General features: G+C 42.7%; 1 protein-coding gene across 1 annotated transcript in view; it reads left to right on the top strand.

Annotated features, from left to right (window-relative positions):
* The window catches only part of lingo2 (leucine rich repeat and Ig domain containing 2), a 284,474-nt gene extending 261,638 nt beyond the window's left edge, over positions 1 to 22,836 (top strand). The window contains exon 5 of the mRNA XM_080773196.1: positions 19,571 to 22,836. Coding sequence (XP_080629322.1) covers positions 19,583 to 21,424 — 1,842 coding nt within the window. The 5' untranslated portion in view covers positions 19,571 to 19,582 and the 3' untranslated portion in view covers positions 21,425 to 22,836. The remainder of the gene's footprint in view (positions 1 to 19,570) is intronic.
* Positions 22,837 to 24,749: the final 1,913 nt, after the last annotated feature.

Raw genomic sequence — 24,749 nt, forward strand, 5'->3', positions numbered from 1 at the left:
CGAGAGAGAGGAGAGGGGGGGGAATAAAAAACAAATGATGTAGGCTATTCGGGTCTGTATTGCATCTTGGTGAACTCTAGCTGTGTGTTATCCCTAGTCGATGTGTAAAAGCCACAAAGATATAATGACAGCCGATAAAATAAAATAAAAGTCTCCTGTAGTGTGAAATACATAACAATCTGATGACTCGCCGACAACTTTAAAACTCCTACAGTGTGTAGGGGGCGGGGCCATAACCCGGAGGTCACTGGTTCAATCACTTCGGCAGGTTCTTCATCCCCATAAACAGTTCTGTTCATCCGAGCTCATCCCATCCCAGTGCCCTTGAACATGACACTGCAGTAATACAGTATCTGCTCCAGGGGCATTGCGTCACTGTCCGCTGTGCCTGCAATGCATACATACAGTACACCGTGTCTGGATTAATGTAGTTATTTAATGTCATAATACATAACTCCTCTTATCTGTTGTGCTTCATATACTGGCATTTCCTCCTCGTTTGATCTTTGAGCATTGCATACATTTTGAGAATTACGGCTCTGACACTACACTAGTACACACAATCAGTCTAACACTGCATGCATGCATTTAAAAAAAATCAAATATATAGAGGAGTTTTTGCAGAACACAACATGTCAAGATGCCAACTTGCGCCTTGCACACAAGCAGGCCATGCATGGCCTACTTGTGCGCAAGCAGAGTGTGCAAGTACTGCTACTAACTAGTGTCTATTACAACTGCAGTGCTGTTCTACATCCTTTAGACCCGTTATTGACCTTATACCAACCTTGAAACTTACAAGGTGTACATATGTACAATATGTACATACTGTACATGCATGCACACATACTGTACATGATGCAGCTGATTAATACAAAGATTAATTTTAATCTCTTTTCATGAGGAAACCCTTGTTTGAAAAGCTGAGAGCTGAGCGCCCTCTTATAAGACTCATAAGTAATTTCCCTAGAAGCAGTCAACAGAGTCAGACATAAGTAGACATAGTCAATTTGAAGGAGCGGGAAACAATGGGAGAAATCTTTAAAGTGCCATGATAAATGGTTGCGTTAATGATTGCTTGTGAAGGGGCTTGCCTGAGGGGATTGGCAGGTGGGGGGGACTTATCTTCCACCAACAGACCCTCAATGCAACCTCATCCTGAGTCTCACGGTGCCCACAAACAGTTTTATGTAGTGAGGATTCAAAATCCACAAAGATTTCATGTTGAGTTATATGGGGCCTCGGGTCTTTTGGAAATGCGATTCGAGTGTTTCCTCTGCAACCACTGACAAGCAATTTATCTCAACTCCTCCATCTGTCAGCTACAGAACTTCTTTTCCCCGTTCATTAGATTTGAGTTCAGTGAATTCCGTCTTATTGTAAAATGCACACTGGTATGTACTGTTATAGCTGCTTTTCACGTTACTAGTGTCAGCAGATATTTTGATTTAGGAATGTTCTGATCTTGCTTTCAAAAACCACTTGGTTGAATTCACTAGCTGATAGAGTGGTGGCGTTGCTACCACCTCCACAAACAAAACTTTGAAAGTGACAGTAAAAGCAGTTATTTACCAAACACCTGTGGTCTATAATTATGGTTTACAGTTTTGGAAATGTGCTGGGGTGGCTGGTCTTACATAAAAAAAACTGAAACACGTACGTAACCTGAATATAGGGGTTGTAGCTTTGAACTATAAAAGTGAAACATCAAATTTGTTTTATTTCAACATACAGAAATCACAGTTTTTATCACTTCTTGGATCTTCTTGGAACTTAGTGGAATACAGTCTTAAATTCATTTCTGGGTAATATTAAGGCTTGGGCCAGTCTGCCACGGAGGAAACATCATTATTGTTAAATAATTTATTGGTCAACGTCTGCATCTTTCATTCTTTTTGGGTATCCATGTTTTGTTTTCCTGCCAGGTCTTTTGCAGTTGTTGCTGGCCAAGGTGTTTTACCTTCGGCTTCACTCGTTTGGCATAGGTGGTAGTCAGCATGTACAGTATAGTACTGTATATAATAGGATACAGATAGAACAACAGAAATGATAAATCTCTTATAGGCAGGTATGATGCGCATGAACAGAAAGCACATTTTCTACACTCTAGATACATTGTGTAAGTACTCCACCAAAAAACCCTGAACCTAATCTGGGTGTCAAGAGACCAAAGTTTCGCCCCCACAGTTCCCTGCAGTGGCCAGTGAAGTCAAACACTGTGCCTGAAAGGGACGAGTCAAAGGTCAGAAAGCCCACCTCCTGAAATGTCCTGCGGCCATTTAGAAAAACGCCATGGTCACAGTACAAATCTAAAAAGTACCACTGTATTCCTCATACTTGGAAATGTATGATTAGTCACCAGAATCAAGATCGTAGTTGGTCTAGAACTTGAGTTATTGGTAAAATAACAGCAGGTTGTGGCCATTTTGGAAAATGGCTGCCATGGTCACCACGGGACAAATCTGCGATGGCCGTATAGCCAAAAATGTTCCTTATGGCATGCTCTAACTGTGTGTCAATTTTCATACAGTTATCGTAAAGTGCCTGTAGCGCCTCCGCTATTTTCCATTTGCCCCCTCCATTCATCCTGGAGCCGAGCCTGTTGCATGGTTTCCTCCGCCTTTGTTGCGTGAATGGGTGAATGTGAAATACATTGTAAATTGCTTTTGAGAAAGGCAAAGGCACTATTCTGTAAATGCAGTCCATTTAGAGCTCAATTTGACTGTAAGCTGACATGACATGACAGCTGAAATAATTCAGTAAATTCCGTTCACCCAAAAGAACTAGTACCTTTGAATGAATCATGACCAACACATCAGATCATCGTATTCAAGTGGCACTTACTGGTGGGAAACTTGCAGAACATCAGTGACAGACAGACACCACATCAAAGTACCATCATCTATCTGTTATCTTTTGAGAGAGAGAGAGAGAGAGAGGGGGGGGGGGGGGGAGAGAGGGAGAGGAGTTGGATATGCAGTTTGATGTTGCTGTGTCAGCAGGGATGTAGTGGGGGGACGCGGGAGAGCGCCATCCCCCCACTTCTCTCACACCTAAAATAATCTTTGGGCAAAAATATATTTTTGGACTTGTCATTGACTTTTATGGATACAATTAAGCATTGTAAACCCTGTTTTAAATAGGCTATACACGTCTGCATGTTTTATAGTGCGTGTCTGCATGCGTTGCACACGTGCACACAAATGTGCGTGCATGTGTGCGTGCACATGTCATGATATGGGCATGGAGATCTAAGCGTCTTCATGATGTCACGAAGCGTGACCATATAATTATGGAGACGAGGCATGACCGGCATATATGGATACATGGGTGGGTGACGGACGGACGGACGGACGGGAGATGCACGGTTTCATAGTAAATGCAACCTATGGTCGCAGCAATTACTTTTGGCATGCTTTGGATGCATGCTCCACCTACTTTATTATTTTCATGGGAATTTGTACAGAATATAGGGGCTGACATTCCCAGCCAGGCTGATTTGTCTTCTCAGTCCACTCTGTATATTGGACACATGGAATCAACAATCACATTACTTTATCAATAGCCCTTCCCCCCATTGCTCTGTGCCTTTTCAGGCACGCATACAACCCTAAAACATTACATAATGGGTGGAGGGAGATAGATAGGGTGTGCCTCCTGGCCGTGATTTTCGCTACACTGGGCGCATCTCATTTATTTTATTTTATCTTTTGGCCTTTGCTCTTTCTCCCTGCAAAACTGCTCATATCAGGAGGGAAACACGTGATTGACAAGAGCAAAACACAGAGCAGAAGAATGGTGTTCTGATCCTACTGATACTCTAAGCATCTTGAGAGCTTTAAGGGAGATTCACCCCATGTTTCAAATAAATCTGAGCAACACGAAGCGCCACAAACGGCATATTGATCAAAACATTAGAGACAATTTTAAACACTATCTTTCTCTACCTGCTGGATGTGGGGTTTTTTTGGTGGCTGTTTTTTTTAAACCTCCTCCTTCTGTTCCAGGGCCATATCGACTTGATCAATAGACAATATAAGGCTTGAGATCCGTTGCATGGAGCCTATAATCTCTTGGGAAAGCATATTGCCTCTGTGATAACAGCAAAGCTATAAAATAAAGCTAGCCAAATCACTCCAATGGCCACTGTTGATTTGTCCCAGGAGAGTTCATTACCCTTTGATTGTAAACCCTTTATGCCTTTCAGCCATAACTCTAGTCAAGTGGAATTAGCTATTCTGGGGCTTCAGTCTGTTGGCGAGATCCCCTGGGGGCGGGGCAGTGCTGATTTAGTGAGGTGTCCATGATGCATATGCACACTGGCTTTGTTTGTGTATGCTGTATGGTTTTATGCTTTGGAAAGAGCTCATATGTAATTTACTAAATAAACGTCACTAAACTACATGTCAATATTTGAAATGTGTGCAATGCTCTGAACTGTGGACATGTTTGGGCATTTGTTTTGCTCTGTGTTTACAGCAACTATCACATTTGTATTATGGATGGATGTGAACCATTATATGAAATATATGCGGTTGAGTCAATCATGCACCATTCAGGTCCACAGTGTTTCCTCAAGACTGTGACTGGATCACTAGTTAAAAGATGGATGTACTCATCCAAAAACAGGAGGCCTAACGTACAGAGTCCTGGGGGACTACAGTCAACTATAGGGTTTAAGTGGCTAATGATATAAATCACTTTCACACCCTTACAGACAATAAGAGAGGGGAAATGATAGAAGTTGATCCTGAGGGCAAGTACTATTTGTATGCTTTCCCTCGCTAAGTCCGCCCCTTTGTCTTCTACAGACGCTACGAGGTGTGCGATTGAGTTGATTTTAATGGCATCGCCCTAGGAGGTCAAAGGCCATATAATTTGGTTGGGAAGAGAGGACAGGAGAGAGAGGGAAAGAGGAAAGCCAGAGGGAGACGGGAATAAACAGCAGGCGAGAGAAAGAATGCACAAAAATAAGGAATACAACCATCCGTGAGCTGGAGGCAGAGATGGAGAGATGCCTCACAGATACTGAAACAGTATGGAGACATCATGAGAACATATGGGTATGGAGAAATGTTTGTATTAGGTGTGCATTTTTTTTTTATTGTATTGCGCATAAACCTACTTTCTCTTATTTCCAATGGCTGCTTTTTCTGATGAGTTGTTTGGGATGGTGTCTATGAATCCAAAAGCAGCAACTGTGGTATCTTTTACAAAATATTGAAATCTTGTGGAGAGAGTGGCAATGTCATGCAGTAATGGCGATGTTAGAATGGGATTGTTATATTTTAACAGCGGGGCCATGAGAAGGCACATGCAGAGTCTACAGTACGAACAAACACATCTCTAAACAATTATCTTCTCTGCACAGCACTGAACCTACTTCATTGTTAGCAAACAGTAAAAGCGACATGATGCTCTCATTATGCTGCAGTTTTGTTAATTTGCTATTGTTTTCGCGGGGGGGGGGGGGGGGGGGGGAGGTGTCCATTATTATGGTTTGTGAATTTCACTAAGTGGCTCTTAATGAGCTACTGTATGGCAGTTAAAAAGAGGAAGTCTCTGCAAGTCTTCCTTTTACTGTGACTTACTTTTCGTGGCTTACTTAACATTTTTACAGCACTTCAATTGGCATTACAAATTGGCATCTTTGTCATTTTAAGTGTATGTAATCATGCCATCATCAGCTAAAATGTGCAGTGATTCTTAGCGAAGGAATAATGACATCCAGAATGTCTGATTACTCACTTCGGGTTACCGTGATTTGAATGCAAGAGGGGGGATCTTTAACCCACCACCTGTCACTGGCCCCGTGGCTGAGTCACAGAACCAATGGGAAGCCCCTCCAGATGTACTGTACACTGTCTGAACATGGAGATTGAGGGCAAGGGAGCGGAACCCAAAAGAGCTCTTGGGGCAGCCTAGTACACAATGTGTGAATGCATTTTAATCAGCCCTCACCACTTCTCTCTGCTTCAAAGCCACAGGACGAAGGAATGCACCCGGAGGTCCTGCCTTATCGGAAGCTCTGCCCTATAAAATGGCCTTTAAACGCGGCGATGGGTAAAACATTTCAGTGGGGGGAGAGGGGTAAAAGTGTTGGGGGCTGCATGGTTTAGAAGGGGTAAGGCAGGGCTGTCAGTTATATAACCTCACAATGAAGTCATGAGGGAGAAGATAATAATATTCTCTTCAAAGGAGAGGAAACATCTCATCAATAATTGTTATTGCCTGGGATGCTTTGATTTCTGAAAAGTCCTTCTCAGTGAGTGCATGGGGGGGCTAGCGCTGTCGCTTCACAGCTGGGTTCGTTTCCCACTGCGACGGCACTGGGGGCGTGTTCTCTCCTCCGCGTCATCAACAGCTTGAACAAAAGCCAGATTTAGACCTATTTGACAGTGCAGTGCAGAAACATAATTGCCTCAATGCATAACAAGCATCACAGCTGAATACAGACAACGACTCACACATCTACCTATTCTATCCAAATGCCCTTGAATATGATGGAATATGATTCAAGATTATTATGATTATGGTATCACGTGCTCAATTATTTTCCCATAACTTTGATTTGCGGGACGCGGGACTGTCCCACGAGATGCAATAGTGGTTGTCCCCAGGTTGCTCTTAGTCAGAATGGTGGTCCCTGGGTCAAAAGCAGTTGAAAACCCTTGGTCTACACCAAATCTCTTTGCCGAAAATAGCTGTTTTATGAGCTCACGACTTGTCGAAACCGAATGGCACACTGAGAATGGTGGTTAATATCTTGTGGGCATTCAAAATGTCAGAGATATCTTTCCGCTACAATATGCTAGCGGAGATAAGTTGGTCAGTGGTCTTAGTGCTGATCAATGTGATCTATATTCCACACATCAGTAAGTTATGAGTATGACACAGGGTTAAGTTCTCTCTAGCGCACCATTAGCTTGGAATCTGTGCAGCAAGGCACTGAATGGAATCTCCCAATGCCTTTATGCTCATTCGCTCCACTCGGTACAGCATAATGTGATGTATCGTCGCTGTCAAGCCAAAACCTTGTATATCCCTATTTCAACTTTGTATGCTTTTTCTTTCATAATGAATGCCCTATTGTTTGTGATACAATAGAGGGTATGTGTGTGACATCATCATCACCTGGAAGTTATGCTGGAACGCCTACTGAGTGGCAAAAAACTACTTTCTGGCATCTTGACATCACATACATGTGTACATCGACACAGAAAAGTCCTATTAAATGACTTTAAACTACATTAAATTCACTTTGTCACTCACTTTGCCACTCAATTTGCCACTCGGTCTGCCATTCACTTTATGCATGTGCATACCCTTGTGTCACACAAGGGTAGCGGAAATACAGTTAGAGATCACAGCTTGTATAGATCTGCCATTTTCACTAGTTTTGAAACATTTTAAAAGTGAAAGTAGTTAAGTCTGTGTAGTTAACACTTGTCACACATCAACATCGTTTTGAGCCGACAGCGACGACACTGTATGTGCAAAATGGCTTACGAGAGAGGGAAAGATAAGCGAGAAAAGACAAGAGGAAGAGTGAAACACGCCTCACGTGGGAACAATTAAGGCACTGAACACTGCGCATCAGCATTGCTGTGGCTTCCTGCACCCTGGGGTTAGAGCCATCTTGTTGAATCCATTCTCTCTTGAATGCATCGGTTTCTTTACCCTGGAAAAAGGGAAAACAGCCTATGCCGTTATAAGGACTAATCCTGCAGTATATCCTTAGGGCAATTTGCACCTTTTCGGCTACTTGGCCCTGTTTAATGTGAGATTAAGTAGCCTGTCCTCAATGTCCTACGTTAGTCACGGTGAGGGAACGCGGCACTCTTCCCCAGGAGAGTATTCTGACCTGTTTAAGTGGTACAATAAACCACCATAACATCACTTCAGTATCAATACAGAAGTACATTAATGTTGATATTCTATATGGGTCTACCACTAGTGGAGTGTGGGGACTATATTAAAGGAGAAAATATACCTGCATTAACATTTACCATTAGATATGCTTGTTCCTGTTCAATAGCCGAATCAATTGATTTTGAGTTCATTTCTTTTTTTATGCTATATGACATTCCAGTTGTCTCTCCAATTAAAGATATCTGAAATATTCAATTTCTTTACTCACTGCACTCCCTGTCCAAAAGTATGTTAATAATCATTAAACATTGAAGTCTGGGCTGTACACATGCTGGCTGAGTTGAGATCTGACTTTGATGGGAGCCCTTTAGACCATTTCTCAAGCCAAGGATTATCATAAAAAATGGACAAAAAAAAGCAATGAAAAAAAGAGCAGCCAATCTAACAAGTTTATCTCTAATTAACACAGATTCACATAAACATTTTCTAATATGGTTGTTCTTATTCAATAGGCAACTCAATTGATTTTATTTATTTTATTTATTTTATGCTATATATCATTATTTTATGATATATTAAATATATCTGATATATTACATTTCTTCACTCACTCCCTCTCCAAAGGTTCAAGCATGTTAATAATCATTAAACATGGGATTAACTCCGGGCTGTTCCCATGCTGGCTGAGTTGAGATCTGACTTATTGATCGGAGCCTTTTTGACCATTTCCCAGGCCAAGGGTTATCAAAAAATGGACAGAAAATAAATGGGAAGAAGAGCAGCCGACTCAATCTACCAAGTTTATCTCTAATTAACACAGATTAATTAAGCTTTGGCTTTGTTCAGCAAACCAATTTGTGCACAGAGATCCCATTATTACCATAGGGCCATTGATTGTATTGCTGTTAAGAACCTCTATTCTATAATACCAAGCCCTAGACCTCAGCGTCTGTCGTGTGACTGTTGCTGCTGTCGTGTTTAATTGCATTAATGAATTAAACTGTTTGGTCTAGTCCTTGTGAATTATTATCTGTTATTATTAGTTGGCCTAATGGTAGCCGAAGTATAGCAATCATAGTAATAGCTGTAAAAATGTAATTGCTTATTACGACGACTATTACTTTTAATAATCTCACTCTTAAATTAAAAACCCCATTCAAAGTTATACATTCTGACTAGTAACTAGTTTGGTGATTGCTGTATGTAGGTCACTGCCTGAGTACTCATACAGTGGCGTGCAGAGTCAGGGTAACTGTAGCTTATCAAAAGGAGAGTCTCACTTTGCACCTTGGCATCGTGCCCTCGCTGTGCTCTCGCCTCTTTACAAAGATCCCCTCAATAATGTAGAAGGGAGAAGAATCGTCTGTGTCATCATGATCGCCTTTGATTACCCACAGCCCCTCCTTCCAAAAAGGTGGGTTAATTGCACCGTCTGGTTGTGTGCTAACCGCTAACCTGCAAGTTAATTACAGCACATTTCTCTCCTTCGGGGTGTAGTGCCATTAGAAGATATGAGACTCATTAAATTAAGATGATGATTTAATAATTTCATCATACAATTACCCATGCAAGAATCCACTGTTGTTTCATGGGGGATTATCTGGGAAATTATGATATCACACGCCTGCACTACACTTCACATGTTCGCACTTTATGCAGCTAAACATGTATTAGGTCTCATGACTACAAAAGGTGCTGACTTATTTTCAGAGGATGTGTATTTGTACAGTAGGTCAGCTGCAGCGCTGTTACTGTATGCATGTTCAGTGGTGGACAGTAACGAAGTACATTTACTTACTTAATAATTACTATATTTTTGGATTATCTGTACTTTCACTCCACTACATTTCTAAAATAAATTGTAGATTTGCTCTAATTGTAATACAGCAATTGAGCAATACATTGAAATTAAAAAGATAATGTACTTTGTAAATTGTACTTTTGAATAACTAAGTATTTTTCAAAGCATGCGCTGCTGTAGTTATTATTGTAGAGCTATTGTAGAAGATGGAACCTATCGTAGAACCACCTTTGTGCCAGCGAGCCTGAACATATTTTGTTAATGGGCGTGGCTAGCGATTCAGGGACTGAAGCCAGGCTATCTTTGTGCAGCAATATCAGTGCATTATCATGCATCCGCATTCCAACTATCCAACACTATTAGCAATTTTTCAGTAGTATTTCGTATTCGTATTTCATCTATCCTATATTTGTACTGCATAAAGTAGGAGATTTTTTTAATAGGATGGTAGTCGGACACCTTGAGCTCAGACACCATGTGATTGGCTGGCTTTTACCCATCATACAACAGTATTGCATCTAATTAGTAGTGCATACAGTAGCCCTTTGACAAGTTACATATTGGTTCCCCATCATATATATCCAGTTACCACGCTCTTCCTTGTCAAGTTGTCAGTGAAGAAAATGTCAGATGAATTACTTTGGTGGATATAGTCAAAGTACAGTAGTTCAATAGTTCACATTCTGTACAGCGTGTGACTTTTGCATATGAAATGAGAAATGAAGGTTATGCACATGAAAGTGGTGATATTTTGTTGTCTTTGGCGTCTTGCTCGCATATACAGTTTACAGTCGAGGGTTTTAGTTTTGCTACATCTTGCTTATTCCATGCTCGTTAAAACCACTTACAGGGCTGTGAATTGGAGCCACATGGCATGAGGGCAGCCATGTCAGAAATGTATGTAAAAGGCTAGCCTGACCGCTGTTGCACACAGTATGTAGCAAATTCTCTCTCTGCATGATTACACATAATGTTGCTTTCATTATCACTTCACCCCCACATGCCTCTGTACACTTAAACGCTTTGTGTCTTTCTTTCGGGAGCTAATCTAAAAGTGTTTTTCTTCTTCTGGAGCAAGTAAGAAATATGAAAAAAAATGTATGCCTTGATTATGCTTTTTAGGGGAATGTCAATAAATAATTGCAGGGTAAAGAAAGAGAACCTCTCTCACCATCCTGCCAAAACTCAGGGACGCTTTTTCTGTTGTGGGCAGGAATCATTACGTGCATTGATCAATGCCTAGGGGCCACATCAAACTGACTGAGAAACCTCTCCAGGTCTAGTTTCAAAAGGGCCTTTTTATTGGTTGATTGCACATAGGCCAAGTTGTTATCTAAATCCTCAAGCTACTAGGTCAAAATAGGAAGTCCCTTGTGCACATTCAGGGGTTTGTACAACCCCCCTGATTACCGTTATAAAGTCTACCACTGTGCTCAATCAAACACAGCATCAATGTAGCACCAGTACAACTTTTACTTATACAATCCAATGGGCTGTGACCTACTTTGTGGCTCATTAAAAGACCATGTTAATAATAATAATAACAGGTTACAGTCACAGCAACTGTTGTGAACACTCATCCTTTTCATGATTCCATCGCTAAAACGTATTCCTTCCATATACAGCATGGTCAATGATGCATTTCTTATATTATTTCTACTAATTCTTCACACTACAAACTGGAGCAGTTGAAATAATAAATTCAATAAAGTTCAGTAAATCAAACCTATATCCACTCTTTATGAGGAACTAGTTAAGCAACTAGTGCTTACGTAAATCACAGTTGCTGAACTTAAATTGCCACTTAAAAATCACTGAATATTGTTCTATAGTAGCTTATGTCTGTTTAATTGAATGTACTTATACTTACTTATGCTCTTCGCCCCCAATGGGGCATAAGGCATCGATAATGTTCCCCCACCTATCACGGCCTTGGGCAACCAGTTGCGCCGTGCCCCATGAGAGACCCATCTCCAGCAGTTCAGCCTCTACTGTTCTGTGCCAGGTGATCTTAGGTTGGCCTCGTTTCCTTTTCCCTGGGGGTGTATTTCAGATCTGACTGTACGTTAGATTGATTGCTTGGGTTGAGGGTCAAATTTGGTGACTATTTAAATGCTACTACTAGATTATTGGACATTGATGATGGCCTGAATTTGGAAATGTAACTACTTAGACTTAGTTTCTTCCGTTCCTATCGGTACATTGGGCGACGAGTCCCTGGCGAATGTAAGTCTTGAACGTATGTCTCCAGGTCTTCTTTGGCCTCCCTTTATTCCTTTTGCCACCATCTGGCACTCGCTGGTCGCTCTCTTGGCAGTACATATTATCCAATATATTCTTCTCCTCTCGGAGACCATGTCAGACAGTAGCGCCACCTCTGCCCTTCTCATCACCTCTTCATTGGTGATGTGGTCTCGCCATGTGATCCTCAAGATGTTCTGAGACATCTGTTACCAGTTGGTAATGCTGGCTGCCTGCATTGGTCGTTGTTGGAATGACCATAGACATGTAGAGGCGTAGCGTGATGGCCGTAGTGATGGCATTGGATCAGGGCTGGACTGGGACAAAAATTCGGCCCGGGCATTTTCGCGTGAATTTGGCCCAGACCGGCCCACCACAACCAGCGCGAGGATAGCAGAAACTCTACCGCCCGCTCCGTCGCGGCACACACAAACAAACGAGCCCTAATTCCACCACTTTTACAGAACAACATAAATGATACAAACCAACAGATACAAACCCCCTTTGTAGAGGGTTTATTTGTCACTCACTGATACAGGTACAGTGAAATTATCATGACGGCACTGGCAGCATGCGCCTTTCCTGGTGGCTTGCCGCCTATTGGCCTGCCTGCCTTTTTTTCCCCTTTTTATATCATGGCAGCCCCCTACGGTCGCGGCCCACCGGGAGAATGCCCGGTATGCCCTGTGGCCAGTCCAGCCCTGCATTGGATGACCAAAAGGAGTCGTTGGAACACTCCTGCGGGATGTGGAAACATTTAATCATAATATGTGTTATTTCTACACGGTGTAAGACTTTGGTCCTTTGCTTAAATTGCAAATAATATTCCATTATTGTGGATTCCATGTTACGCTTGAATTGCTTGCTGCTGACTTCTATAATAATCCTCCTGCATTTTGCTGCGTACTGTATAGTATGGTCCCTTATCAGAATTACAACTGACAGAAAATCTGCAAACATTCGGGCACTGGAACTTCAAGCATTCGCCAACATTATTTTTTTCCTGTACACATTCCCCATTCACATTGGAGGGTAGGCATGCAGTGCAGTAGGCACAAGGCAGGAAGTGTGTGTGTGTGTGTGTGTGTGTGTGTGTGTGTGTGTGTGTGTGTGTGTGTGTGTGTGTGTGTGTGTGTGTGTGTGTGTGTGTGTGTGTGTGTGTGTGTGTGTGTGTGTGTGTGTGTGTGTGTGTGTGTGTGTGTGTGTGTGGTACAAATGGAATGAGATATCAGGTGGAGACTGTGTGAGGGAAGATGCATGGGGAGTAAGACAAAGCTGTGTGAGAGATAGAGAAAGAGACAGAGACAGAGAGACAGAGTTGAATGAATGATGAACCACCGAAGATATTGGTCAAGTGCCTGAGGAGCTGTGGATTACGATCTCCTATAGCTACACTTTCCAAGCTAGATCCCTGTATGATAAAAGCTGGTATAGCTTTCAGACCTGATTAGATGGTCCCCTGTCCTCTGGCAGAGGTTATTAGCAGACAGGAGGGTGCTGAGATGTAAGCCCGCACGTAAGATACACATAAAGAGCTTCAAAAAAGTATACTATTCATTGAGAAAGCTTGCCAGGGTTGAACCATAAGAGAGTAAACGTACATAAAAATGTTGCTGTTTTGCTGACTCTCTTATCCAGAGCGATTAGCAATGATTGCAACAGAATGAAAGGGCAACATTTCCTAGCAGGCCAGCAATTATATAGAATTCAATAATATACGTGAGAGGGATAGAACTATGTATATACTGTATGTTTACAGTATATACCCACGCACACACACACATACACGCACGCGCGCACACGCACGCACGCGCACACACGCACAAAGAATACATTACATTTTACATGGAACCCTCTTGAGAGTTAAGGAAGGCGGAATCACGCAGTACAGTAGGGGCACATGCTGAGCTGTGTGCCGCTGTGATAAAGACAGACGTCATAGCCACTCATCGTCTGCCTCCCTTGCTCCGGGCTGTGTTGAAAAGTAAAGGGCTGCATCAAGGGACGCAAACGCCCCGTGTGTTCCGAGCGATTGGTATGGAAATGAGCATGTGGTGAGAATGGTAAACAAGCACGCACATCAAACACGGGGTACGCCTCGAAACAAAACACATATATATTTTGAGATATTTACATCCTAGGACTAAGTCATTATTTAACCATAAGTACAATTATTGCGTAACGTGGGCTCGCCACGTGACTCTAAACAAGCGTACAGTTGCATATATGCTTGTTATGATAATGATGCAGAGGCAACCCCTGCGCCTCTCAACTATATGGGTGTTTGCTTGTTTATGCTGAGTCAGGCACCATTAAGTGTTATCATCACCCTCTCAGGATTTAGCACAGCATTAATGTGGGTCAGGGGTCACAACGGGACCTTATCTCACAATGCAGGTTAGGATCTCTGCCACTGCAGGATGAGCACGTTTTGGGAGGTAAAGAGGTGTCTTATGGTGTCTGAATTCACAGTAAGCTCACAACGTGCCACCTTCTATGCTTGTAGATTGGCTATTTTCTGGTTCGTTTAAGGGTTTAAGTGGTTAATCATATGAACCCTATAGCGTTCCAAATGTGTGCACGCCATCATGTCATAATAGCCGAACATTCTGCAAAGTAATGTGGCCAATCTAGAGGCTCACAACGCTTTGCGTTGTAGATCGGACATTTTCGGCAAAGAGAATTAGTGTAGAGGTGTGTGCGTGTGACTGTGTGTGTGTGTGTGTGTGTGTGTGTGTGTGTTTTTGTGTGTGTGTGTGTGTGTGGGGGGGGGGGGGGGGGGGGGGGTGATATAGACCCCTGGGGACCCTGGTCAATGAAGTATAATAGGTTTTAAGTGGTTAATAAGGTAGGGTGGATAATTTAAGTCGAGAGAACAAATTAGGAATTTTCTGATTTGCTAATGGAACCATTGGATAAATCCAATTCATGTCCTGAGGGAAATCCTTGTGCACACGCAGTGCAGAAAACATCTCGCCTTGCACAAAGTTGGATGTAACAAAATTCACACAAATTCAGCATTAAGGCTTTCACAAATGATCAGATCAGTTTAGTAGTCCAGCCCAGAAATACAATTAATTAATTCATTCATTCATTCATTCATTCCGTTCTTTCTTTCTCTTTCTGATTAAACCTGCTCAGTATAAACCCTCAGTGTAAATGTATCATGATTCATGTGTAACAAATGAACCAATCTTTGCAGAGAGTTAAGGTAAATGACTGTGTGGATCTTAGAATGTAAATCAGCTTGGTATTTTGAAACGAATATGTCCCAGCAGTGTTCCTCAATGAAGCTGTAGGCCAATTTGTTAATGAGTTACAGAATATTTAATATTGTAGTCCTCCTGACATCACTTCTTCAGGACAGATTGACACTATTAAAATCGAACTCTCAGGATGTAAGGGTCTGTGGGCTCACTCTGATTATGCACCCCTTATCCTGATTAGACAGCATCTTAATAAGCCATTGAATCAAAATGGGATTTGTGTAAACAGGGTGTGTGCGCGTGCACGTGCGTGCATGTGCGTGCTAGAGAGAGAGAGGGGGGGCAGACAGACGGTGATATTCCAGTTAGATATTGGACTGTCAGGTGATAAGAAGCACCCAGCTCACTCCTCATGCATTGAAGCATCATGAGTTACAATTTAGGCATTTAGCAGACGCTCTTGATCCAGAGCGACTTACATCAAGCAAAAACAAAAGGGTTACAGCTTAGGCAATTGTCACAGGGTGAAAAAATGGGTTACAAAAATGTTTGATACAAATTTAAATTACACACACTGTAATCTGTTGGTTAGATTAGCCTTTATTTTATTTTTTTATGGAGGGACAGACAGTAGGCTGGCAGGAAATAGGGAGAGAGATGGGGGGAAGACATGCAGTAAAGGCCGTCGGGATCGAGAGTCGAACCCGCTGCACACTGCCAGACTGGATTACCAGCCAAGGTGCCTGGACCGCTGAGCCATGGCCCAGGCCCAGGATCACAATGTTATCCAGAAATATCCACATGTCAGGTCATTCCACAACGAGGCATATATTCCCTGAGCTGGATCTATCAGCGCCTCCGAAACGCCATCAGAGATGACATTTCCCATCATGGAGGCAGGCTCAGGTGATCCGTGTGTTAGCGTGTTAGCAGCAACCATCACCATCAATCTTTAGCACTAGATGACACCGTGACACCACACGCACGCAAGCACGCACGCACGCACACACGCACGCACGCACACGCTATGACGGTGTTAGGATATTGAATGGATACAGTATAGGTATATGTGAGTGATGTACAGTAGCCTATACAGTTGTTTAAGTGACGTGTATTTCTCTTTTGTACTGCATGGGACATGCTCTATGCTTAAATAACGCTCAGCAACGACACAAGTGTGGGTCCTCCTCGTCCACAGCTTGGGCATCACTGCAGAGTAATGAAGTATAGCCAGTATAACCTGTGTATTGCATTCTGAATTTAATTATATATAATATATAATTTGTACATTTTAGCCATGCCATGGATTATTTTATAATCATGCCTTGCATTTTAGACGCCATTAATTCAGGGCAATGACATTTAGTTTCAAATAAGCCATCATATTACGCTCCGACCATATTAGGTTGGCCAATTATGAGCCTGGGGGGAAATTCAAGATTATTTCTTTTGCAGTTTAAATTTAGCACAGCCCATGGCACAGCTGATGAGGCAGGGACACTCAACAGTCTGCATGTCTATAACCTATCACCCAGCCTGTTGGAGGCAACCGCTCCGGATCTATCTGCTCCCCATCCTGTGCTTACACAGTAAATATTCATGATTCGTTATGAGCTGTAAATTACAGCATGCATGAACAGGCTTGAGATTAAATCTGGCTATGGTTCTAAGTACACTATAGAGTATCTAGACACTGTAAATGTCAATGTGTGCCAAATAAAGATGGCTGATATTAACCACCCCCCTTCTCATGTTATTCATGCAACATTGCCACATCCTTATTCCAAGAGCACTTCTGTGACTGTCACTGTAACTGCTTGGGCCACAGGTATTCATTTTCATAGTATGAGTGCAGGATATAGTCATTATTCTCTTGTTTGCATGTTTTGGATAATAATTTGCAGTGTTCAACACTCTCCTTCCTAAAACATAATCATGATCTGAATGATAGTTGCTTCTATACAGTATGCATAACCTTACAATGAGGTGGTAAAACCAGCAGACTATAAAACATATTCATGCCCCCGTGCACAAGGGGGATTGTCTCGGGCGGTCCTTTCCTGCCGGTGGCCATTAGGCTTTATAACAAGACCCACGAGTGCCCTTCCCTGTCATTGCATTAATGCTTACCATGCTTTAATGGTTACCATGCAGACTCACTCCATCTGCAGGGTGGCCTCGCTCATGGTCTACTCACTCTACTGTGATGCATGCAATAATCGGAGGCCATGGCCTTCTCAGAATATCTGCTGTTGATGTTAATGTGAATGTTTCACCGCGTGTATACAGTAGTACAGTAGTACTCACTCTGCAGATCAACTATACATAATGTTGATAAACATTAGACCTACAGTACCGTTGTTTACATACATACAGCGGTCTAGGCTAACTTGGACTCAGGGGGGTGGACGCCTCTGCCTTGTATAGTCCCCAGTGAATATTTTAAATATATGAAGGTATTGTGGGCTGGGCTTTTTACAAAAAAGCCCCCCTTTTAATTACATACTGTACACACATACATAGTACATACATACATTTCAGAAGTTTTAGCAGTTTTTAAGGACCCACTTTTAGGCCAGTGCACCAGAGCAAGCTCTTGCCTTTTTTTAAACCCTACCCATTTTAACCAAATACATTCATATTTTAACCAAATACATACATACATACATGTCATACATGTCATCTGTATTTGCCCGAATCTGTATTCTGGACAACCATGTTTGTTTAAGGTGATGTCAGAGTGACGCGGCTGTGCCTATGGGTGTATCGGGTTTGTTTATGGTTATATCTGAGACAGAATCAGTTTTATTGTCACATCACAGTTTTTGTGCATAGTTCCCATCAAAACAAAGAAAGTAGATGGAGTAAGGAGATCAAGGCATGAAAGAAGAACGTTTCACAAACGGCACAACCGTAGAGTCTCTCGTAGCTTATTTACAGGCTGTACAGCCTGTCAGAGCAACTGCCGTATCGGGTTTGTTTATGGTTATCATGAAGCCAACATTCTTGATGATACAGTGAGGCTATAGTTCGACTTCTGTATATCCCACAATAATTGTTTTGGCCATCTTGGGGATTGCATTTAAATTTGATTTCTTACATTTGAACCCCCTGATAATCCGTATAATTGCAATCATCATGTTCCCCTCTGTTAAGCGACGCACTCTATTTGACTATGTGTGATCACACAACGTGCATTTCTCATAATAAGCTGCTTGCTATTCAGAGCTCCATCTTCTCCATCTAGTAGCGTACGTGGAGGGTGGGCGAGAGCCGGGAGAGGAAATCAATATTGTCATAGTTATTTCTTCTGGAGGGGGAATCAAAGAATCACAAGATGCACTACTATAGTGAATAAACAATGGGACTAAAAAACACACACAATATGCCCAGGAGAGGTGAGACATACAATTAGGTTACACTGGGCTCAGTCAAAACATATTACAGTACTTGGCTATACATTAAGAAGCTTAACTAACGTATAGGACTTGACACACACATTCCACTCAATTCCAGTGCATACGTTGGCTTGATACAAAGTATTAGAGTGATGTCAAAAACGTTGCTTTTTTAGGATTGTCAAGCCTTATTCTCTAGTCAAATGTGTACATATATAATGCGATGGATAAATTAAGAAAAAGAGTGAATTAGCCTAGTGGGCTGGAAGACAAGTAATCTATTTTCATCAAAGGCTTGTTAGTACAAATCAACATCAGATAACATGGCAGCACTCATCAAGTGGACATTTCCTACAATCCTTTCAACGCGCTTTCCCTTGATCGGTATGCTAAGGATAAAAGGAAAACCAAAAGGCTAAGACTGATCGTGCAAGAAGAGGGCTTCAAGCTATTTGTTCTTTAATTCAGAGTCAAAACATGAGTCATCTGTGGGACTTGCCTCTGTGGGAGAGGCATGATATTATGAGCTGATTGCATGTACATGCATGTTGTATGATCAAACCTAGTCAAGTGGAGTGCATCGCTAGAGGAGAACATGATGGTTGCAATTATAAATATGAGTGAGATAGACCAGTGGCTCAGGATAGCAATACTGAGGTACAGTATTTGTGTCATAAACAAGTACCCTCCTCGAATCTCTTCCTTGAGAGTCAATTTGCAGTTACAGGAAGTTAGAAAATGTAAAGAGAGAAGTATAAGGAACACGGAACAGGAAGGCACAGTCAAATCAAACAGTCATCATTTCCATACCTTTCTTTTCTCCCATTGTTCTTGTAACTGGCATGCTGGAAAACCTACAAAGTTGCACATCTAAAGCCTATCCCGATTACATAACACTTGGAAGAGCTGGGGAAACATTTCTTCTTTTTGTTGCTTGGTTAAGGGCTGACAAAGCTTGGACAGAATTGAGGATTAGGGAAATACTGTGTCATGGATTTAACAGGCTGTAAAGTTTAATCACTAAACTCGTGCCTTTTCTCTGTTTCTTCCAGAGCCGTGAGAGGATGGTGGACTACATGAGCAAAGTCATGCTGCACACGGCTGTCTCATTCTGGCAACCATTCCTGGGCCTGGCCATTGTGGCTGTTTTCGTGGGTTCTACGCTGGGATGCCCCTCACGTTGCGAGTGCTCGGCCCAGAGCAAGGCGGTCGTCTGCCACCGCAAGCGCATGCCAAGCATCCCCGATGGCATTCCCATCGAGACCCGGCTCCTCGACCTCAGTAAGAACAAGCTGACCATGATCAATCCTGATGACTTTTCCGCCTTTCCGGGACTGGAGGAGCTGGACCTTAGTGGGAACATTATAAGTTACGTCGAGCCCGGAGCCTTTAACAACCTGTTCACCATGCATTCACTCAGTCTCAAAAGTAACCGCATCAAGCTCATCCCCCTGGGCGTCTTCACTGGGTTAATGAATCTAACACGGCTGGACGTAAGTGACAACAAGATTGTAATCCTTCTGGATTACATGTTCCAGGACCTGCACAATCTCAAGTACTTGGAGGTGGGTGACAATGACCTTGTTTACATTTCTCACCGGGCGTTCAGCGGACTCCAAAGCCTGGAGATGCTCACGCTCGAGAGGTGCAACCTCACGGTCGTGCCCACCGAGGCCCTGTCCCACCTACACAATTTGGTCGTCCTTCATCTAAGATACCTCAGCATCAGCACTTTGCACCCGTACTCCTTCAAAAAGCTATTCCGCCTCCGGCACTTAGAGATTGATAACTGGCCTTCACTAGACCTTATTCCGGCCAACACTCTGCATGGCCTGAATCTGACCACCTTGTTCATAACCAACACGAACCTGTCTACCTTCCCTTACCAAGCCCTGAAGCACCTGCCCTACCTGACACACCTCAATCTGTCCTTCAATCGCATCAGGCACATCGAGGGTGGGATGCTGGTGGATCTGGTGCGGCTGCGGGAGCTGCATCTGGTAGGATCTCTGCTGTCCACCATTGAGCCCTATGCTTTCCAAGGTCTGAGGTGGCTCAAGGTCCTCAATGTCTCTCACAACCGCCTGGACACGCTGGAGAAGAGTGTCTTTCAGGCACCAGAGGCACTGGAGGCGCTTCTGATCGACGGCAACCCGCTGGTATGCGACTGCCGTCTCATGTGGATCCTACAGAAAAGGCTGTCCCTCTTCTTTGGCGAGTCACAGCCGGAGTGCAGCACGCCCGAGGGTATCCGCGGCAGGCCCTTCAAGGAGTTCAAGGAGACCCTGCTGTCCTACTATGTCACGTGCACCAAGCCAAAAATCCGCGAGAACAGAACGCAGACGGTCACGGTCGACGAAGGCCAGCAGGCGCTGCTGCGCTGCAGTGCCGAGGGGACACCGAGACCTACCGTGTCCTGGCTGTCCCCGCGGCGACGTGTCCTCATCGGCCGGAGCCATGGCCGAGTCACCGTGCACAACAACGGAACACTGGAGATCAAGTCGGCGGAGGTGCAAGACAGCGGTGTGTACCTCTGCCTGGCGTCCAACACTGCAGGAAATGACACCCTGATGACCTCGCTGGCGGTGAAAAGCCTCGGATCACTGTACGCTAACAGGACCCAGTACTACACAGATCCCAGCAACACCACTGCCAACGGGACGACCGTCGTGAGCTATGGTTTGGACCTTAAGACTATTTTAGTGTCGACGGCCATGGGCTGTTTCACGTTCCTTGGGGTGGTCTTGTTCTGCTTCCTGCTCCTGTTTGTTTGGAGCAGAGGGAAAGGGAAGCATAAAAACAACATTGATATTGAATATGTGCCTCGGTCCAAGTCTAACGGCACCAACGTGGACTCGCCAGATGGGCAAGCTGGCCCTCGTCGTTTTAACATGAAAATGATGTGACTTATTTTATAGACCTAGATGGCGGGAATGCCCAGAGGATAATGTATTTTCATTGCAAACAGGACAGCTCAATTCCCCCACTGTTGCAGAGAGACTGGTAATGAAAATGTGAATAGTACTATTGGGCACAATACAATGTGCAGTACCTAAAACTTTTGGATTTTGTCAGACATAATGGTTGGCTGCTGTGTTTCAAAAACTGTAAAGCATTATGGTGGGACATCTATTTTTGCACAGTTGCCACGGGGGCAACAGCTTGACGAAAAACGGATGAAAATGGAATACTGCGACAACTGAGGGCACCTGTAGGGATTAGGTGTTGTCAACCTTTTGAAATTTCTATTCCCAGAAAGAACCCTCCAGTTTTGGGTTGGATCCAAGAACTCAGCACAGCCATGTACAGTACAACATTTGTATCTAAGGTATTACTCTACTTTGTTTAGTCTTGCGCCATGCTTATTCACTGAACAAATCAATGAAACAGACCATACATCTCTCATGTTCAGTACTTTGCAGTTTGCATATGTGTACCTAATGCTTACATAATTATGTACATGTAAGTACATATACATTGAAAAGAACTACTCATAGCAATATTCATGGAATGCATCAGCCAAAATCAAGTTGACCCCATATTGTTCAGCAAGACAATTTATTTTCCTGACTTTTCACGTTTCCACGGAATCAGGAAGGGCTTCTGTGGGTGTTTATCTATCCCTGTTCCCAGAATTGAATTGAATTATATAAAAAAGATATTATCTATGAACACAAATAAAAGAAAATAGATTTTATTTATCAAAAAATATTGTGGGTTTTACAAGGGAGTACTATTCAGGATCTAATACATTTAAATAATCTTAAAGATGACTTGGTACTGTACCTGTCAACCGTACATCATGAACCATATTTTTGTCCTATTCTTGTCTCTTTTTATGATTCTGTTGACAGTAATCTTTGCTGGTTGGTAAAATACATGTGTTCATTTACTACAGTGACATTTGCACCATTTGCCCCAGTAAGAAATTTGGACTTTGTTGTGGTAGTTCCTCATTTTGTTGTTGAATCATTTAGATTGTGAATACAAAAAGTAAAGAGAAAAAATAGAGAGAGAGAAAAAAAAAAAACCTAATGTATGTGAAATAAATGAAGATGTATTTGTACTAACAAGTCTGTTTAAATGGGTCTAGCAAGAAGGGGTTTTCGCTGAGTTGTAGTTCTGGAGCCAATACGATCACAATCTCATGAAGGCGTGGATCTAGACGGAGATATGGATTGGCACATTGTCACATGTGTTGCACTGAATGTGTAACACTCTCTATCACTGAACATGTAACACTGAACCCGTAACACTGAATGTGTTGACGCCATGTCATCAAAGTGGCAGCATCCTTTGGACAAGCTTTGGTGAGTATTCCTGTATGTTGCTGAAAAATTGCAGGTGTGATAAATAAAATGGTTACACAGGTAATACATATGAAGTAAACAGGATAACCTACTCATTGTATATATATATATTTTTTTACCACATGCTATGTAGCAGCAAAATATTTTCTTCCCTCCGGGGCAATTCTGTACTAACGTGCACAGCACACACGCATACCGTCACAGTGTGGCGTTTGGCCACCGGAGAGGAAGGATTGGTCAATAAAATGTTAAATGGTGCATTTATATAGCGCTTTTATCCAAAGCACTTTACATAGATTGTGCATTACATTCACCCATTCACACACATTCATACACCGATGGCGGAGGAAACCATGCAAGGCACCAACCTGCACATCGGGAGCAAGGACACTTCAACACGAACTCTGGGGGAGCCCGGAAAGAAATGGCTCATCAGAACTACCAAAGGCTGCAATCCAAGCCTCGGGAGATTTGAGGATGATAGAGTTTCAACCAATTGAGCCTTCGCTGGAATTTCATTTGACCTTCATTTGGCCCATCCTTTTGAAGGATAAGTCAGAACTTCTCAACCTTTTCTGGATCAAGGCCCGTTGAAATGCCAACTTTATACAATCAGATGAGAAATTAATCAGATTGAACTTTATAGCGTTCCAATTCACATTTTTGCAATTGAGTTACATACCTGTAATGGTCCATTTGGACCCCTGGTTGTCCCTGGACAGTGATCTACATCACTCTTTCCCTATAACCTCAGAGACCGCAGGCGTTTTGTTTTCAAAAGAAAAAAAGGCCTGCATGGCAAACACCTCTAACCAATATTAGTGCAGAGGGGCGCTGCTCGTGCATCATTGTACCAAAACCTAACCCACGGAAGACCTCATTGCCTCCGTGGACCGCCAGTTGAATACGCCTGCTGGATAGAGTCTATAGCAATGATTATTAGATTAGAGAACTTTTTAACAAAAGCTATTTTTAAACAAAATGTTTCACTCAAAACACCTTTAACTTTTATGGAGTTGATACAATCCTGTACTGCAGAACCAGAATGTTGAAGGGTGTTACAATAATTATATCAGTTGTTTAATTGCGACCTGTGATAATTGATCCGTAACCTGAAAATGGGTCCCGGGCCACTGCAAAACACTGTCCTAATCTAGTAACATTAAATTGCAGGTGATGCAAAATAAAAGTGCTCTATCAGATGATAAACCAGGGGTAATAACATTAACCTTCACTTACACCCAGAGGGATCTCATCTTGGCCTGTCACCAAGTAGAGCTGGCCGATCAGAGAGTATTTAACAAGATAGAATGACCCAGAGCCAACATACTGCGCTATCCAGTTAATTTAATAGAATAGCATGATAAATAATACTTTATTGTCTCCACCGGGCTGGGCGGACGAAGGCCAGATACTAACTACGATTTCAGTTTGCAGGAGTGGCCTGTGTTGAAAGAAATGGCACAAATCATAAATGCAGCATCCGATTGCCGTGAAACTTGGCACGCACATGCAGGTAGGCCCAGGAAGAACTGCTTCAACAACCCACGCACACATACCGCGTCCACACACACACACACACACACACACACACACACACACACACCGTTACACATTAAAAACTGTACAGATGTGTCGTTCCACCAAAACATTTGTTCATGTTACATTGTTACGTTCCACTTAAAAATGTATCGTTCCACTTAAAAATGTTGCGTTACACTCCTAGAGGTATGTATAATTGTCACAAATAAGTTTGCCTCTGTGGTGCAGGAGATAAATCATTTCATAAACTCAAGTTTCATGGTTAAAATCCAGATATTTGAACTTTTTCACTACATCTAAATAGTATCGGGCTATGTATAAACAGTGAGGAACATGAATGTCTACATTCCAAGTCCAAGACATGGCCGAGACTATGTTT

This window comes from Protomyctophum bolini, assembly GCF_963924005.1.
Source record: "Protomyctophum bolini genome assembly, chromosome: 10".
NCBI classification, from domain to species: Eukaryota; Metazoa; Chordata; class Actinopteri; order Myctophiformes; family Myctophidae; genus Protomyctophum; species Protomyctophum bolini.